At 39.9% G+C, this 19,344-nt stretch overlaps 1 protein-coding gene across 17 annotated transcripts in view; it reads left to right on the top strand.

Annotated features, from left to right (window-relative positions):
* The window catches only part of nrxn1a (neurexin 1a), a 57,735-nt gene extending 40,152 nt beyond the window's left edge, over window positions 1-17,583 (top strand). For 10 of the 17 annotated variants that reach the window (XM_041973771.1, XM_041973783.1, XM_041973775.1 and 7 more), the window contains 11 exons: window positions 542-664; window positions 1,025-1,406; window positions 1,811-2,001; window positions 2,696-2,869; window positions 4,034-4,153; window positions 4,921-5,102; window positions 6,401-6,572; window positions 7,492-7,581; window positions 8,611-8,921; window positions 14,170-14,248; window positions 14,931-17,583. In XM_041973771.1, coding sequence (XP_041829705.1) covers window positions 542-664; window positions 1,025-1,406; window positions 1,811-2,001; window positions 2,696-2,869; window positions 4,034-4,153; window positions 4,921-5,102; window positions 6,401-6,572; window positions 7,492-7,581; window positions 8,611-8,921; window positions 14,170-14,248; window positions 14,931-15,232 — 2,126 coding nt within the window. In that variant the 3' untranslated portion in view covers window positions 15,233-17,583. The remainder of the gene's footprint in view (window positions 1-541; window positions 665-1,024; window positions 1,407-1,810; window positions 2,002-2,695; window positions 2,870-4,033; window positions 4,154-4,920; window positions 5,103-6,400; window positions 6,573-7,491; window positions 7,582-8,610; window positions 8,922-14,169; window positions 14,249-14,930) is intronic. The other 7 variants (XM_041973781.1, XM_041973784.1, XM_041973780.1 and 4 more) reach the window with 1 other exon arrangement.
* The last annotated feature ends 1,761 nt before the right edge of the window (window positions 17,584-19,344 follow it).

Genomic DNA, 19,344 nt, shown 5'->3' with positions numbered 1-19,344 from the left:
CATTTCAGTATTGCACTCTCCTAAAAAATGTCCAAGCTCTCACGTTGAAACACACAAAATTATACATATGTGGAGGTTGGAGGGTTTTTTGGGGTGCGATCAAGAGGGTGCGAATGTGAAGACTGCGTATGTGTGGGTTGTAGGTGGTCATCATGGCGGCGTGATCGGTCCACAGATGGATTGTCTCAGCGTGGGCCCGCTGTGACTCACAGTCTCCATCTTAGGCACCCAAAGCATTCATTTATGTTAATCTTTCTTTCTGTCTGTGTCACGTCATCTGTCTCCCTATCTGCAAAGAGACTTGTCTGTCTGTGTGTGTGAGTTGACATAAAGGTGTTTGTCTCCCCAAGATATGTATGATTTCTCTCTCTTCCCTTACTGGCATCCATTTTCTCAGTTTCTGTCCTTAAACATTTTTATTCAACTTGCCTGGCTCTCTGCTTCTTTTTCTTCTTCTGGTTCTCTTTTTCTGTCTCTATACAAATCTGTCTCTGTCCACATCTCTGTGCGTTATGTTAATGGTGCTCTGGGCTATGTGTAGGTAAAGGCCCAGAGACCATCTTTGCTGGGTCAAGCCTCAATGATAATGAGTGGCACACAGTGAGGGTAGTCCGGCGTGGAAAGAGCCTTAAACTCACCGTGGACGACCTGCAGCCTGTTGAAGGTAACTGCAGCAGCCTACCTTGTAATTTTTCCCCCTAAGATAATGTACATAACCAGGTCTTAATTTTGCTTGTTGTGTGAAATTTGCTTGTATAATGTGTAAAAATTATTTATGTTTAATTTCTTTTACATAAATGGATCAAACATAAGGTTTTTATTTCTTTTTTAGACAACATCTATACCTGTGAAAGTGAGAATAATTATTCTTTAATCATGATAAGAAGCTACTGCATATGTACGGGCATTAATGTTTCTAAGGCTAAACAAGTATTAGCATTAGTATTCATTTTAGTATGTACCACTTTTACTTGAAACCCACCTGTCCGTAGCCCTCACATCTGAAGTTTATCCCCACTACCAGGTCAGATGGCGGGCGACCACACCCAGCTGGAGTTCCACAATGTGGAGACGGGCATCGTGACAGAGAAGCGATTCATGCCTGCCGTGCCCTCCAATTTCATTGGCCACCTTCAGGGCCTAACTCTAAACGGCATGCCCTACATTGACCTGTGCAAGAACGGCGACATCGACTATTGCGAGCTTAATGCCGTGATTGGTTATAAGACCATTGTGGCTGACCCCATCACCTTCCGCTCCCGCTCCAGTTTCGTCACGCTGCCCACGCTGCAGGCCTACTACTCTATGCATCTCTTCATGCAGTTCAAGACGACGTCCCCTGACGGTCTCATTCTCTTCAACAGAGGAGATGGCAATGATTTCATTGTCATAGAGTTGGTGAAAGGGTGAGCTGGATAGTGAATTAATTCCCTAATGTCTGTGCAGCCTCCTCAAATGATGAAATTATATACAAAATATGATCAATTAAAGAAGGAATATGGAAATTTATCCAGTAGAAATTTATATACAAGTTCAATTTTCCCTTTTATTAGGATTTCTCTTGAGTTTGTCCTTGATAAATAAAAAAAAGAAAGGAAAATTTTGACAGGAAGGTGAAAATGGGGTGATAAATGCATAATAAGAAAAATGCAGGAGCCAAGCAGCTCTCTTTAATTAAGCTTGTACAAGACAGATAATAATGCCCTGAAGTGGGTGACCCTGTGTTCTTCATCACAAGTACGGTTAATTTGCCTTCTCCTTTCTCACTTGTTTAACCCTGTTCTCTATTCTCTTCTTCTTTCCCCCCCAGCTACCTTCATTACATTTCTGATTTGGGCAACGGAGCACACCTGATCAAGGGCAACTCAAACAGTCCTCTTAATGACAACCACTGGCATAATGTGCACATTTCCCGGGACACTAACAATCTCCACACAGTCAAGATTGACACCAAAGTTACCACACAGACAACGATGGGCGCCAAGAACCTTGACTTAAAGGGTACGAAATAATACAAGAAAAATATGTTAATCTGAAGGTATACAGCAATATTTGTATTCATAAAATTCTGTTAATACACTTGTGCTTCATAGGAGCCTTTTATGGACAATAAATGAACAAATGCTCATTAGTACTGAAATGATTAGGTTAAAAAAAAGTCTGGCCTTTGGGAATAGACAAAACAAGAACAAACCAGCCACTCAAACTCATTAAGTAATCTTGTTTTTTCAATCAGTACAAAAACAAAGCCTAAAACAATTTTACTGCTTTATAAGGGTGGTTTGTGCCAGACTATTTCCTGACCAATAAGCTTCCTGCATCTTCCTTTGTACTAAAATAAGTAACTGTCTTCCAGCAGTAGCTGTATATTACCATACAGACATGAGAGTGCTATCTAGTTTATAGTGTAACTCTCATTAAAAAAGCAATTAAAAATATTTCCTGCTAGAAAATTAATAGATAACAGCATGCATAATCAAATAAATTGCTTCTAATTTATCCAGCTATTAACTCCTAAATAGTCACTGGTACCGTATTAGTACTAACTGAATAGATTTGGGTTTCGAGCTGCTTGTGAGATAAACAATTTGAAAGCCATGGGCTCAGATGTAAAAATGTACAATTTTAACTATTTGTTAAAAATGCACCAATCGTTGGTTCATAAACTGCCTCCCATTGTGTTGCTATTCGACAGGTGATCTGTACATCGGGGGTGTTTCCAAAGAGATGTACAGAGAACTACCTAAGCTGGTCCACTCCCGTGAGGGATTTCAGGGTTGCCTGGCAACAGTTGATCTAAATGGCCGGCTTCCGGACCTTTTGGCCGATTCCTTGGCAACCACGGGACAAGTGGATAGAGGCTGCGAAGGTGAGGCACAAACAAACCAGTAGATCTCCTCTGGCCCCGTGTCTTTACTGCTTTTTCTTTCAGTTTTTATTTAAGTCACGCTTTCTGTTAGGATAACCCACTAACCCAGCTCTCAACCTGTCAGATGTAATTTTTACTCTCCTTCTTTTCATCTTGTCCTCGTTCTTTCTACACATTGTGTTTTCTCTCTCTGTTCCACTCTTTCAACAGTTCACAGGCATCTGTGTGCATTAACTAACCATCTAACTTAATTTGCTTGTTTGCTTTTTTGTTGGGCTGACAAAAGTTACATTGATGAAAGCTGACTTGCAAGGTATATCACTTTGTGTGAGCATGTGAGACACGTGTGCGAGAGTGTGGAAATGTATGTGTGCGAGTGTTGAAACTACCCAGTGGTGTCCAGTGTTGTGTGGATCCCAGTGATCCAGATTCAAAGGTCAGAGTTGATTTATCCTCTCCGAGCCACCACAGTGATGCCATCACATTGGAGACATTCCTGCTGCTTGATATGAGTTGACCACTGCTCCACTGCCCAGGTTGCCTAGCTGCATGCTCTCTAATCCTTCCAAGTTACTCCCAACCTTAACTTCAATACTCCATTGGTGATTAATTTCACACCTTTTCTTCTGTGCTTCATGTTAGAACTGAAACAAAGGAGAACTAAGTTTAGAGCTTTGACATTCTCCTCTTGTACTGTTTTAGCATGAGGCAGAGAGAGAGGTGGCACACTGCCGATGACAGAGTATCGAGATGATGGCCTTTAAACATAACTCTACTTCTTATGTTTGGCTCCTCCTTTTGTCCTTCCCCCCGTCATCTAGCCTCACCACCTGCATGCTCTTCACATTTGGCCCTTTTACCTAGAATTACTCGGTTTAGTTTAACATTGGTGGATAAAATAGCATTTTCTTTTAGTGTAAAGCTTAAGAATAGGGGCCTATCCACAACAGTCTCACTAACACTACTAATCTTAATATCACAGCACAACAGTTTCCAACGTTTAAACTGCAATTGTTTTAAGGAAATGTGGTCTAAGAATAACCACACTTTCCTGCCAGAATGTTGTTAGCTCACTGGGCTGCAGACAAAATCCCAGAAAAGTGTGTTTTTGTTCTCTTTTCCTAACTCCTGCATCCTTCCACCCCATTACGTCTGTCACTGCAGGTCCCAGCACGACGTGTCAGGAAGACTCCTGCTCAAATCAGGGAGTTTGCTTGCAGCAGTGGGAGGGCTTTACCTGTGACTGCAGCATGACATCTTATGCAGGGCCTCTGTGCAATGACGGTGAGTCTTTTTAGCATTTTTTAGATGCTATGAATATGAGAGTTGGGATTCTTTTTTATTTGATTTAACCCTTTTCTTTTAGAACTAAAACAACATTTAAGTGTGCCTGTGCCTCTTCAGAAACCTCAGGTCTTGCAGGATTTATTTTATTTTATTTTTAATGCTTGACCCTAAAGGTCTCTACACTTCATAAAAAGCTAATCAAAACCTAATACTGCTATGAAACTTCAAATATAAAACTGTTGCATTTTATTTGAAATTCCAAAATCAACATAGTTATTTGTGTTTTTATCAGAGTCACCATGAGAGGGCACTGTTAACTGTTTCTACAATGGTAGAAAAAATACTATCCTATCAGTTGGCTTTTAAAATCTACTCCGTCCCAACCATTAAATAAAATTATCTCTGTATTCTCTTCTTGAAAGCTAAATTACACTCGGCAGGTTAAGTTAGAATTGAGAAGCATAATGGGTGTTTTGTCTCTCTATGAGTCAAACTGTTTTATGAGTTGTTATTTGTATGAGTCACCTCTGCCTCCTGCAGTAGAGTTAACTAATTTGGGATACAGATCTTTTTTCAAGCTTGTGGGAGGAACAGTGAGAAACATGGAAGGCCAATCAAAAGTCACATTTTAAAGTTTTAAATCATAAATTTATGCCCTTATGCTCATTCTTTATTAAATGTTATCTAAAAAATAGACATAGGTTGAGCCACACTGACATATTGGGCATATTTGCAAATACATTTATTTATCTGTATGGCCACAGCTGGAACCACTTATATCTTTGGTCGTGATGGAGGCCGTGTGATTTATACCTGGCCCCCAAATGAACGTCCCAGCACCAGGGCAGATCGACTTGCGCTTGGCTTCAGCACCCAGCAGAAACATGCAATCCTACTTCGCGTGGACAGTGCGTCTGGTCTGGGAGACTACCTTCAGCTGCAGATAGTAAGTCCTCACAACCACTGTTACACAGTAATTTTAAAAACTTACACATGTTTCTTTTTTGTGTAGTTTTGCAAGTTGCTCCCCTTTTAAAAACAATGTATTAGACATCTCTGCACACTCATCCTGATTCCACAGTGAGCAGTGTCTCATAATTCAATACAATCAGTCCAATTGTTGAATTCAATAAGAGTTTCATTAGTCACAATTGATATGACAAAACCAGTAGAGAAGGTTATTACTTAGTCAATAAATATGTGTTTAGCCAAAGCATCACACAGATATATTCCATTCTAAAAGCTACAAAGCAGAAACATTAAAAATAATCTCATTATGTCTTATTTGTGTACAGTCGCCCTACATACTTACATATCTGGATTTAATTGGTTCATTAATTGCTTTGCTCCTTTCAGCCCCTGATTGTAACTGTAATAGTTTATCCTTCTTATTTGCTCATTATGTGGAATTGGGAACAAACAAAGCAACTGAGCCTCATTCAGTCATGTATCTGTCTGAGTGATTTGATGGCCTCATTAATCAACCATGTCCCAGATAGCTCTGATAAACTATCACGTGTTTGCAGTCATAACATACGCATAAGCATTATTGGTAATTTGTAGAAATGTTACTCAACTATGAACCAGTTACTTGTCACTTTTACATCTGTAATAACTGATCGATTATGTTATTTTTTTCCATTTTATATTTTTTCATCATTATTAAATAGAAAACATGCAAATGTTGGTGTAAGTTATGTTGGTGTAAATTCTTTATTCCAGATAAATTTGCTGTAACTTTTAAAAGGTAGAAGATTCCTTTTATTATTATTTTCAAGATGCATACAGCAGATATGGTTGATTTTACTACAAATCAACTATATCTGTCATTACATCACCAGTTCGTCATCAGTTTGGATCAAGACACTTGAACAAATGCTTACATAACAGATTGTTGCATCAGCTTCAAGAGAAAAAGAGACCTGATTTACTAAATAAGGGCACACAATAGATTTCTATTTTTAACAGTGCCTAAAATTAATTTAATCACAAAGAGAGTCAGTTTTATGTTTTATATTTAACTCGCAAAATAATGGAATAATGATTGTTTAAACCCATCAACCTTTTTGCAAGGAAAGACTTTGGTTTATGTGAGTATGTTTGAATGTGATCTATGATTGGATCATCCACCTTGACTCGTTGGAGTTGAATGGTCTAACTCCACCTTCCTGCTCTTCAGTCATCACTTTGCCTTTTTAACATAACCCTGTATCTGATGAAGATGTCTATATCCCTCTTCACCAGGACAAGGGCAACATTAGGGTGGTGTTTAATGTTGGCACTGATGATATCAACATCGAGGAGAGCTCCAAGTTTGTCAACGATGGGAAGTACCACATAATTCGGTTCACCCGCAGTGGTGGCAATGCAACCCTCCAGCTGGACGACCTGCCAGTCATAGAGCGTTACCCCTCAGGTAGGCCCTGCCCCGCCCACATAAGCCCAGCCTACTGACTCATCACAGCACTACCTGAGGCAGAGCTAACTACACCCCAGTCCAAATCAACCCACCTCCTCCTGATTGATGAACCACATCAGTGTTCCTTTCTATGTTTATTTTCAAACACTGAGGTTGAGAAATATAACTGCAGCTTTGTTTTATGTTATTGTGTTTGAAATATGTGTGATCTGACATGAAACTTGACTTTTTAAACCATAAAATGAGATAGTTTTTACAATAGCATGTATACTAGCCAGTTATGTTATGTTAGGCCTGTTAAATAGTGTTAAAGGTAATTTCTGAAAATAGTCAATTCAGGTGTCAGTGGTTTTTCTCACCATAAAAGAAAATAATAACAGTTGGTGCATTTTTTGGATAAATAATAATTTAAAACTTGTCATATTTTGAGATAAATGTTTAACTAGAGAGGAAAAAAATAAGAAAAAGAAAAAAGTGTATTTTGTTGAATATAGTCTTTGGTTTTATATTTGTTTGTTTTTATATTTAAAGTGGTAATCTTAACACAATGAGACTCCAGGTAGCTAAAATGCTAAATGCTAGTTGTTGTGAGGTGTGTGTGAGGGTTCTTCCTGTATGTAACTCTAAACTCAGTCATATACAGTATGTGGCAGCTGTAACATTATTTCCCTGTGCTCTTGCAGATGTTAACCCCTGAAATGTTTCTTTAAATTAAACCCAATGAACAGAGAGTAAGAGTCCGCTCACTGGAAACGTAGTAAATGCAGCTCCTCTAATGAAGCTTACCTTAACACAGTGACATGCGAACAATGAGCAGACCATTACTTTCTTTTCATTGCTGTTCTGTTTGTATCCAGCTCCTGTATCACGTATGGATGTGCGTAATTACTACTGTGTTTTCATCTCTAAATTAAAGGCAACAATGATAACGAGCGCCTGGCCATCGCCAGACAGCGAATCCCCTATCGGCTCGGTCGAGTAGTTGACGAATGGCTACTCGACAAAGGTAAAAACCCTGATTAAAATTCCTTAAAACTTTGAGCTTAAAAAAATACAATTTCAAGACAGTTGATTATACTATATTGTGCACCATCAACTAACATCTAAAAATCTAAATCCATAACTAAGTATTTAAAAGTTGGACAGCTGTAGTGTGTAATACTGTGTAAACTGTAGTGCCTGTGAACGTATCTTGTTAGTGTGTATCTGATAATATCAGGTTAAAGGGACGATGGAGAGATTTAAATGTGAATAAATCAGAAAATAGAAAAAGAAGTACTGATAAAACATGCTTTATTAAGACTGGTAAATAATTTTTATTATCAAATTGTAAAAATAAAGCATTTACTAAAGATTATATGTTGGAAAAAAAATTTGTAATCAAATTAAAGTACATGCAAAGTACGGTGACATGTAAGAATTATGTAAATTTGAAATGAATAAAATGTAAAAGTCTTCCTCCTAAACTTCAGCAGAGCTACATAAATTAGCCTCTAGTCCCTTTAACAGTGAGCAGTGCTAGAGCTTATAAACTGTGCATGCTTTATAGGGCTGTGACAACAGTTCTCTAGATCTCTGTCTCTCTGTCTGCCTGTCTGTTGCTCCTTCAAATACAATGTTGTGCTGCACAGCCATCACCATAGCAACCATCTGTCAGCCCTGTCTTCTCAGGGCCCTCTGACTCCTCTTATCCGCTGCCTTTTTCTCCTCCTTCTGTTCTTTGCCTCTTCATCCTCCTCCTCAACTTCTCAGTCTCTACACCCCCCTCCTCTTCTCTGTTTTCTGTCTTCACTCTTTATCTACCTCAGTCTGCTCCACGGTTTTCCACGGCTTCGATTTGCTCTGCCATGCTTAATCTATCCCATCCTCTCACCATGCCTTGGGGGTGGTGGATTGTGTAACACTCAAGCACTCTTGTGTGTGTATGTATGCCTGTATGTGACCACTGGTATGTGTGTGTGTGTGTCTGTGTGTGTACGACTGTATCTGGGTGTGCTTGTCCATTTTTCTTCTTGGTGCGTGTATGCTTGCATAGGTCGCCAGCTGACCATCTTCAATAGCCAGACGACGGTGAGCGTCGGCGGAGGCAAGCAAGGCACGGCCATGTTCCAGGGACAGCTCTCAGGCCTTTATTACAACGGTCTCCGCATCCTCAACATGGCCGCAGAGGGACACCCACACATCAGAGTGGAGGGCAGTGCGCGGCTGGTCGGCGACATGCCGTCCTCCTCCATCACCCCACAATCCAGTGCTGCAGCTGGAGGCAACCGCTCCGACTCCGCTCCCTCCATTAGTGACATCACAACCACCACAGCTACTAACAGGAAGCAGGGCGCAACACCTCAGGTCAGAGCACATTCCCAGTCTCAAGCTTCATTTCTGTATGGAAAAACCATTAAACGCATGCCACGCGTGGTCACATCTGCTACTCAGATATAATTCTAATATTTTGAAAGTGAAACGCTTATCTCCAACTGCAACCACCCTTTTGTGTGACAATAGGTAATTAAGAAGTAGTAATTTGCTCAGATAAGTTTCACTTCAAACTCAGTAAGAGGATTAAGATGCACAGAGCCAACTAATCAAGGGCTAGAGAATGGCGAGATATGTCAGGAGGAATGGGATTGTTCTATACTCTGCTCAAGGCAAGGCAGGCTGATTCATTTGTCTCACATTTCATATGCTGGAGCAAATTAAAATACATTACTCATGTTAACTACGATTGGACCAGAAAAAACACATTATGGATAAAATAACAATGAATAAAGACTAGAAAATGGATGAAAATTCCAGTCAAATGCAGATGAGTATTGAAAGGTTGTTCATCTTTTTTCCAGCATTATAGTCACAAGTATATTAAACATGCATTATGCAATTACGTTGTCAGCCTCTTAGACTTACAGGCCACAACATCATCATTTTTACCTAAATTTAAATGTAGTCAAATGATGTGTTCATATAGTTTTGTTTCTTAACAATTTTCATTTATTTAGATCCAAAATATGATTAGTTCAGGGCTTAACTTAAATAAAAATTTGTAAGATGTTAAGACCACGGTAGCACAAAGAGAACTTGACTGTATCAGTAGTAAACTGTAACCTTGGCCTGCTTTTTTGAAACTACAATAAGGCAAAGATGGACTACAAAATTGAGTCTTTATAACTGATTTTACAAAAACAAATTGAAATGAGGGAAATAGTGACAAAAGGGATGATTGTCACATTGAGAATACTTGCTAATGCTAATCATCATAATTATGTACAACATAATAACATAATATAAATGTATTGAAATAATTGGACACTAAAGGATCATTGTATCTTGAGCAAAAAGAAACACTGAAGCAAAAAAATAATAATAATAATAATGACTGATAACCAAATATCTTACAGAGACTGTGAAATTATTTCTGTATTTTTGTGACTGCAATGCATGTAGTTTTATTCTGAAGAAGTAATGCATGCTTTGTGTGTGTGTGTGTGTGTGTGTTTTATTTGCTTTGTAGCAAGTCTGCGTTAGACTTGTGTCATTTATCTGTTACACCACATTCAGCCATATGGATTAGCATATTCCCAAATAAGTGGTCTCTCCCTACTAGATTACAGGAGGATAAATGTTTGTGCTAATGGAAGATGTATTAGCTTTTAGTAAATTGATGCAAACAGAACAAAAAGGGGGGGGGGGGGGGGGGACATCATTGTTACTGGGACCTATTTATAGAGGCTCCAACTGCAGAGTTGATGCTAATATCAGAGGAAATATTCTCAGCAGGATTTTTCGCTCTAATGTTCAGATCACTAAGGAGATTATATCAGGCTCTTTGTGGGCATCTCTGTGTGTGCTGCAGTTCTTTGTCTCTTATAAAACTGAGCGTCTGCCGCACTGAAAAAGATTTTTTTTTCCCTCTGTGATACAAGTTGCCATGGAAATAGTGAACCCCGTTATCTGCAGCTTACTTTCTCTCTCCCATCCAGGCTCCCACAGAGACTTGTTCCTCTGTGTATAAACCACCAGCTGTTTCAGACATAAATAATAGAACACTGATAGCTGTGAGCTAAGCCTCAGGCATCAATAATGGATATGTGAGCTGGATGAATCCCACTGCAGAGTGACACCTGTGTCACAGGGGCTTCTTTTCATACTTCGCCACTCAGTTCCCTGCGTATGGGTATGTAAGCTAAATGACCTGCTCAGGATCTGGTTGTGTACTAATGCCAGTGCTAAATCTGACATGTAGAGCTGTGCAGTGGAGTTGGTACCACTACATGAGAAATAGGTCAGACACACTATGCTCAATATACTGCAGAGTGTAAAAATCAAGTTACTACTAATGAATCCCAAACTATGAGTGTATGTGTGTGTTTTGTTTAAGAAGAATCTACAGCTTCTCAATTGAGACTGATTTCTGTTGCCTGGCAACGAACCTGGCTTTAACCAGCACACACATAAAGTATAGAGACAAACACAGATTTCACAGACACACAAACACTCAGGTGGATGGAGAACAATGGGCTTGGATTGCAGCATGTTGCATCACAGGAGGGGCAGTGGGTGATGTCTCCTCAGGTGCTGCAAATAATCGACATTTAATGCACACACCTTAACTTTGGGTGTGTGTGTGAAAGTAGATCTACCGAAGTCTCCCTGCGGGTTTATTCCTAGCATGAGTGCTTTGTACAGAATGTTTTCAGTGCCATGTCCTGAAAGTCCACAGTGAGTTGATTTTTATTTATTTATTTATTTATTTTTTGCGTTGAAAAGTGGAAGGGATTAATAATGCATGACAGTTGAGCACCAGATAGGAAAAGAGAGGGAGAGATTTTGTGAGTGTTTATGCTAGAGGCGCGCTCTGAGTCACAGAACTTGAGTTTGGGTTTGATGTTCGGTGTCTGTGTTTGTGTGCGCATCCATTTATGTGCATGTGTGTACTTGGGTTTGACGCAAAGACTGATAGAAGAAACCTGAGGCTCGGAGAGTGTGCAATTGGCTATCAAGAATCAGCTGACCCAGACACTTCCACAAGCTCTTTGAATATATTTTTTGCTTCCCTCTTCTCTAAGCCCCCCCTTCTCTCTCTCTCTTTCCTACTTGCTCCATATCTTTGTCTCCATCTTCTCTTCTGGAGCTACTCTCTCACCCTCTACCCTGCTCACTTTTCTTCTTTCCTTTCTTCTCACTTTCCCTTCTCTCTGCCTCCATATCTTTCCATATTTACTCGTTACCCCCCCTCCTCTTCTCCTCTCCTGTCCTCCCTCCCTCCCTCCCTCTCTGTCTGTGGTTGAGCTCCAGTGATAGGCTGTTAATGCAGGCGTTGTATGAGTCTATCTCACCATCTGCAGTAGTGGAGCTAGCTTCTCTCCTCTCGTCAGGATCTCTTCATCAGCCTTCCAACTTCAGCCTGATATAGTGTATGCCCATGTGTGTGTGTCTGTGTGTGTGCAGATGTGTTTCTAACAGAAATAGACCAATGAAGCATGCCAGGCTACTAGAGTTTGTGTGTTCATGTGTGCGTGATTTCCAGTTGTGAAAGTAGCAGAGAAGCTGTTGAATCTTCTGCAAGAGTGTTTGAGGACATAGAGTAGCTGCTATGTGTGAATTAGGCAGTCAGGGAGGCATGGACGGCCGTTGGCACTGTTCAGCTGCTCAGGTAGAGATTTTGCTCTTTCAGCATGCAGATATTGTTGTCTTGTATCCGTTTCAGACATAATGTTGCTCATCTGCGTCCATCATTGTGTCAGCATGTTCTGTTGCCAGACTACGATAAGATGGGGACAAAGAGAGAGGGACAGGTGGGGGGTAAGATGGAGGGGTGGAAGTTCCCTAGGTTTACATTTGTTGGGCACAGCTTTAAACTTCTGTGGGTTATTGATGAGGTTTTAATCGATTTCAGCATGTCTCTAGTTTTCTTCGTGTTCATTGTGTCCTATTTTATAGCAAAATCAATATACTAATTTGCACCGTCCCGTTTGAACGGAGAGGTCAGCTGATGAAGGTGATGTCACAAATAGAGGAGGGACCTTGTAGAAATTTATTCGCTTCCTTTGTTTAAATCAAAATCTGAATTCAAAACAGACGCTTCTGAAGGTGCACATAGGTGCCTTTGGATCAATAATCAAGCATGGTGGCTTGTCATTGATCAGTGACAGATGTCACGGGTAATGTGTTTCCCACTGGCTGATTGGTTCATGTGCTATTTGGATCCTGGCAGTGGCACAGAGGTTTATTGACTGGCTGGATTCCAGAGGCTAAGCTCACCCTAGCAGCATTTGACAGCCCAGTGGGCAGAACTGATTGGAAGGGCAGTGGAGGGAGGAGACTGAGTCAAGCATCAATGACCTAATGTATGTTTCAGGCCAACCTAAACCACTGTAGACTTGTCAGGACCAGCACCACACCTTACAAGGCTAGTGCAGGCTTTTACAGATGAATAAACTAATGGGCCACTTTTCCACTGCTCATACAACCTGTGCTTCTACAAAGGAAACATGGTGAGAAAGCAGAAAAAATGTGTTTATTGGCTTTCTAGTTCTGTAAATTTCCTCTTTAGCTCTTTGATTGAGCTGCAATTCTCCTTCAGTTTGGTGTAATCTGCCTCTCGAGTGCTTCTCTTTTGCCACTCTCTCTCATTCTGTGGGTTACAAACATCCACTGCAATGCATCACAATCCAATTTTAATTTAGTACTGGCACTGGGAGCCCAGTGTGGCTAAAACGCACGCGCACTGACATATATGTGCACACGTTAAAATGTCCCATGCCAAAGCATCAAGGCAGGTTTAACAGTAGTTCATGAATATGCGGAGCACATTAGCACCGTGTTAAGTAAAGACTGCAGCACTTTGAAGTCCTCCTCCTATCCTCTTATTTTCTCTCTCTTTCTCCCCAACCACTTCCTTGCTAAATTCCTTTTATCCATCCATCTATCTTTCAACAGCTCCCTCTTTTTAATCCTTTCCTCACACTCTGGCTGGAGCAGCAAATCAATGCACAGGTCCCCGTTGAGGGTGCACACTCCCTGTTTTTTTATTCTCCATCATTTTTAACAGCCTGAACTTAGAGTTGCCATGGCAACAGGGGGAGCAGGAATGGAGAGGAAAAGGGGTGCCTTTTCCATTGAAAGAGAGCGACGCACAGAGATAGAGCTGTTGTTTAGATATTACTTAGTCAATGTTTTTTTTTTTGTTGTTTTTTTCTTTTTTTCTCTCTTGCTCTTTTTATGATATGATTTAATTTAAACATTGAGTGCTGAACTGGACTCTTTAGTGAAAGACAGGGGAGCAGGGAGCTAGAAAAGGAAAAAAAGAGGGAGGGTTAATAGAATAGAAGAAAACTGGTTGTCCTCTGTGGATAAACAGTCATTGTTTCATCCCTTCCTCCTCCTCTCTTCTACTCTTATTAATATTGGCTGCCTGCCATTGCTGGGGGTTGGAGCAGGCAAAAGTGTTTATGGCTAACTAGATAACGGGTGGGCGATGAATTGATGATGTGTGCTCACACATGTAGAAAATAAAGAGAAGGTACATGGAGCACAATCTTCTTTTTTCTCAGTATGTTCATTTAAATTCCTTATTAATCTCGTTTCTGTCTCTCTGCAGTCAGCAGACGACCTGCTGGTGGCGTCAGCCGAGTGTCCAAGTGATGACGAAGACATTGACCCTTGTGACCCCAGCTCAGGTGAGAACCATCCACAAATACATGTCCGCTTGCATTTCCGAACTTGTTTTTCATGTTTTTTTCCTGTCCACTGTCACTCAGTTTTTCTTTTCTTACTGTTGGCCACTCACTGCTATTAAATTTTCATTTCCACTTTGGCTTCTGCTTCCAAGCACAACTTCTCAATTTTTCCCTTTTTTTTCCTTCCCCTCTCACATCTTCTCCCATCCTTTCTCTTTAACTCTTATCAGCTTTTACTATTTCTTTCCTTTCTGAGCCTTTTATACCATTGATTGCCACAGTTGTCTTAATTTGATCTAAAAAAATGTTTAAAAAGGCCCAAAAAATTAATGTGTAAATTTAGCCAACCTCACATTGCAGCCTACAGATCTGATTGTTGATGCCATGAATGTCAGAAATATAATATAATATGTATCTGTGCCCTTTCCCTCGTCTTAGGACTGTGCCATACAATCTGTTTGCATATTATGAGATAATATGTAAACAACTTTAGATCTAAGCTGCAGCTTTCTCTTGCCAGCATGTGCCATTATGCAAAATGCATGTCAAATAATTCATCATGATGATGCATTTTGTCTTCTTGTACTTCCACCCACTACCTTCACATGTAATTCAAATTAATAATGTATGAAATGATCTGTACTCGGGGCATTACATGCCCCCATCTTTCCTGCTCCCACAGCCCGCCCTCCTCTGCCAGATCCTAAGGGTTTCCCGGGTCCATCTGAGGTGGTGCGGGAGAGCAGCAGTACCACGGGCATGGTGGTGGGCATTGTGGCAGCCGCCGCCCTCTGCATCCTCATTCTCCTTTATGCCATGTACAAGTATCGCAACCGCGATGAAGGCTCCTACCATGTGGACGAGAGCCGCAACTACATCAGCAACTCAGCCACACAGCCTAATGGCAGCGCCAAGGACAAGCCTCTGGGAATTGCCAAGATCTCTAAGAACAAGAAGAACAAAGACAAAGAGTACTATGTCTGAGACAGAAGACTTCCGAGACACAGACATATACGCATACACCTTTATATATAATGGTATATGTACATAAATAGATATATTCTCCAAAAAAAGAAAAAAAATACATTCATACACACGGACAAAGACATTCTGATGTTAATGTTTACTCTCAAATAATCACACCTGCACACATGCTGGCAAGCACAAACATACAAACAAACAAGCTCACATGCGTACATTTAAGCACAAACATAAACAAAGACTGGCCTGAGGGCATTAGCCCTTACTGTACAGTATTTACCAATGAACAGAGCCTCCAAGAGAGGCTTGTTTTATGAGCATAAATACCATTACAAATGATTTAGAAAGCACCGGTTCAGCTCTCAGACACTCCTCTGCCACAGTAGGACCTCGACATTTGGACTGACAGAGGTCAAGAAAGACATTAAGTTTTACCCATGGCAGACTGAGTGTGTTGAGTAAGAGGCAGCACACCAGAACAAAGATGATGTAAAAGCACTAAGACAAGCACTAAGTGTCTCTTCCATGCTTCTTGGCCTTCCTCCTTGTTAGCAGATGGGACTTGATGAAACACAGTGGATGCTGAGGAAACAAGCACTCCAATGGTTCAAGTCTATCCCCCGACCATAGGAGAGGAATTTTTTGTGTAGCCATAGAGACAGTGAGTTACAGGCAGAAGCAGAGCTGTTGCCTATTAATATGGGCTGTGGTTGTTATGCTGCAGAGCTGATGTTTTTTATGGCACCCTGTAAATCACAAAGGTGGAATCAGTGGAAACCGAGAGAAATTATCCTGGACAGGATACTTGAGACTTCAGATGCTACCTATGGATACCAGTCGTGCATGACTGCAGTGTGACACATGCATACATCCAATACACATGCACACACACAAAGATAAAACAGTCTGTACGTGCAGACAAACATTTTCCTGCTAAAGACACACGATATCTTCATTACTGACTCTGAAGACCACATGAGAAGACAAAGGTGAAAATGATCATAATGATAATTGTTATGGCAATGATAATGATGAATATGAAGAACTTTTGGGCAGTATAGACTCTTGGGAAGGGAGGGGGGGATCTTATTGCACGTGAATTATCTTACTCCGTGTGATTTATACCGCGTTGAAACTAAAGAGGTTACACCATGATACAACACCATCATAAAAATGACCACCTTGGCTTGAAGTATTCCTAAAAACACTCTTCAAACGTTTCCAGTGATGGTTTTCAACAATTATTTCAATCTCTGAATCACCTCTCAGTTCAAATCTTTATTAACAAAATTGTGACCATCTCGAGTGTGCTGCATGCTTGAGTCTCTGAGCTGTCCTGTGGAGTGCTGGTGTGTCCCACTGAGTCCAGAGGTGGTGAGTTTTGTTTTTCTGTTGGAGAAGGAGGAGGGTGCTGCAGGTTGTGATGAAACACCCGGAAGTGTGCACCAAACAACAGGCTATGTCCTGTTTTTTTGCCTGATGTCTTGTAGGCCACACCCACTTATACCTTCTCCAACCTACCACCTTTTTTTTAATTAGCAAAAACCAGCAGAAGAAAATAATCAAAAACAGAACATAGTAAATGTTACCATGTGTTGCCAATAGATAGAAAAGTCCACTTCTTGATGCCACCAGCTCTAAGACAACTTCAGTTGCTTTAATTTTATTGGCTCTCCCCTTTCTCTTTCTCTTTGCATCCATGCTATCCATGTTGTTGGTTAACTGATAAATAAATCAATACTCCTGACATGACCAATACAGAGCAGTGAAATGGGTTTCCTGTGGGATGATGCGTAATTATTTCTTTATAGACTTTTCCAGTGTGTGAACTCTGCAGCTCATGAATTGTAGCCCCATAAAATAACATTACAAATAGTGCCATGAAACGAGCAAGCCCCTCCAGTTCTTCCAACAACATAACTAATCAGGTGGATGCATGCAACATGGACCAGGGCGAGGAGCAGCAGGAAATGGACTGTGAGATGCGTGAGATTTCAGTATATCGTCAAAATTAACATTTTCCCTTAGTCTGTCCGTCCTAAACCGGCCTTTTTGACTCCCCTCCCCTTGTTTTCTTGTTCAACATGTTCTCCTGTCTCTGTTCCTCCATGTCTACCACTTTCTTTCCCCTCTATCTCTGTTGTGTTGCCATCTGAAACAAAAGGAGGTGTCTCAACCAATGGGATTCTACATCTTGGTGTTCATTAACCATGTTTATTTTCTATATGTACAATTTTTCTACAGTATTTACTTTTATTTTTATTGTTACAGTTCTTTGATGAACATAAAGTGGAAATTTATTATGAAAAATAGTTTTGAAGATTAATGAGTAAATAAAATATTACCCAAGTGAGGCTGGAGTGCATTTGTGTTACATTTTTTTTTTTTGCCCCATTTTCCTACCAGCAGTTGTCTGTTCTGTGTCTGTTATCACATTACACTCAGCCATGAGATTACATAACTGTTCACAACTTTAAGCATAAGATGACTTATGCGTAATAACAGTTTTACTTAGTACAATAGCAATCAGTGGACTGTCATTTGATAGGTGCAATAGTTGGGTAATTATCCCTTTGAGCCCTGTGTCTATTTTAATCCTCTGCTTGAAAATTGCATACCCATAATGAAATGAGTATATCACTGCAACCACAAGGTCTATTTGAATACCTTTGGAATCATAGTAAAGGGAGATTTGTTCAGATATGCAATTATTATATGTAATAATGATGAAGAATCATTTTAGCAAAAATGGAAACATGAATATTCATTTGAAATGATGTAGCTTTAACTCTAAACCTCTTAAAAAAATTACCTTTTTGGCACAGTTCAGCCATCTGTTCTGCAACTGCAATGTTTATTTTAAAACATACTTTAAAAACAACTAAGTTGACCAAAGTGCTCATACTTGCGTGTGCCAGTTAAAAAATGTGCAGCTGCATTTTGTACCAGCTGCAGTTAAATAGAGAACTGATAGAGAACAATTCAGCAAGGTAACAAAAACATGGATTACTGTTTCAAAGTGCTGTCATCCTAGAAAGTGCTTAACTTTGGCCTTAATTTTGGATGTTTAAAATTAAAGATGTTTAAATGTGCCAAATTTTTTTTTTATAGAAATAGAAATTAATATTTTGGTTTAGGCTTTTCACATTTAATTTAGCTTTATTTGCTTAGCTCACATAGCTCTATAGGCATTTATAGACATGATCAATTCAAGCCATTTCATTGTAAGCCAACTGAACAAGTCCACATTAGTCCAATTCAAAAAGTATTGATTTTTGTTTTTTTATGATGACTTTATATGATGTCAAACTGAATAAATTCAGCAAAGCCACTTTGTTGTTTTGCAAGACTTTAGGTACTTGTAATGAAAAAGTACCAGATATAAAGAAAACGTCAATCAGATTTGTTAGTAAAGAAAGTAATGCTCTAAGCTGCAGCCATACAGACCAAGGCAAATCAGTTTTTTCTGTTCACAACTGGTTGTCAGTGGGTTTTATGCAGCAAACAAAAACATTTCTTAAATTAAACTTGGCACAAAATGTAATATATGTAACCAATTGGTGTATCATTGGAAAATCTGATTAGTCACCTTCACAATGACGTATAACTTGTAATGATTGTACTTCTAGAAAAAGCAGTACAGCTAAATGTGTGGGTAGTGTTCCCCAAAAATTATATACAAAATCTCCTGTTGGGGGAAGTCCCTTGTTCTTCTGTTTAAAGTTTTTATGATGGGTTGGATGATTGCATTCTCCCACAGCAATGAGGAAAAACAACATATATTGGCCATTTTTACACTTTATTCATTTTACACTTTCAGGGACCTCAGTAACATGTAGAAGATCCACACACAGCCACAACAGCTTGGCACCTCCTCCTCATGCTGGTTACCAGCCTGCTTACAATTTACTGTAGGATGGCATCCCATTCCTCAACCAGACATTATTGTGGGTAAACCAGTGTGATTGTGTTGGTCATTTTAGTACATATGAGTAACATTATGATCCCACAAATGTTCAAGTTTTTTGTGGTCTGGACTTGGCATGTCATTCTGTCAGCTTCACTCCAAAATTGTTGAGGTACTCTGTCTGGTTTTCCAGTGATGTATAATGCAA

Source organism: Melanotaenia boesemani, chromosome 21 (assembly GCF_017639745.1).
Source record: "Melanotaenia boesemani isolate fMelBoe1 chromosome 21, fMelBoe1.pri, whole genome shotgun sequence".
NCBI classification, from domain to species: domain Eukaryota; kingdom Metazoa; phylum Chordata; class Actinopteri; order Atheriniformes; family Melanotaeniidae; genus Melanotaenia; species Melanotaenia boesemani.
This window is presented reverse-complemented; position numbering and strand designations above follow the sequence as displayed.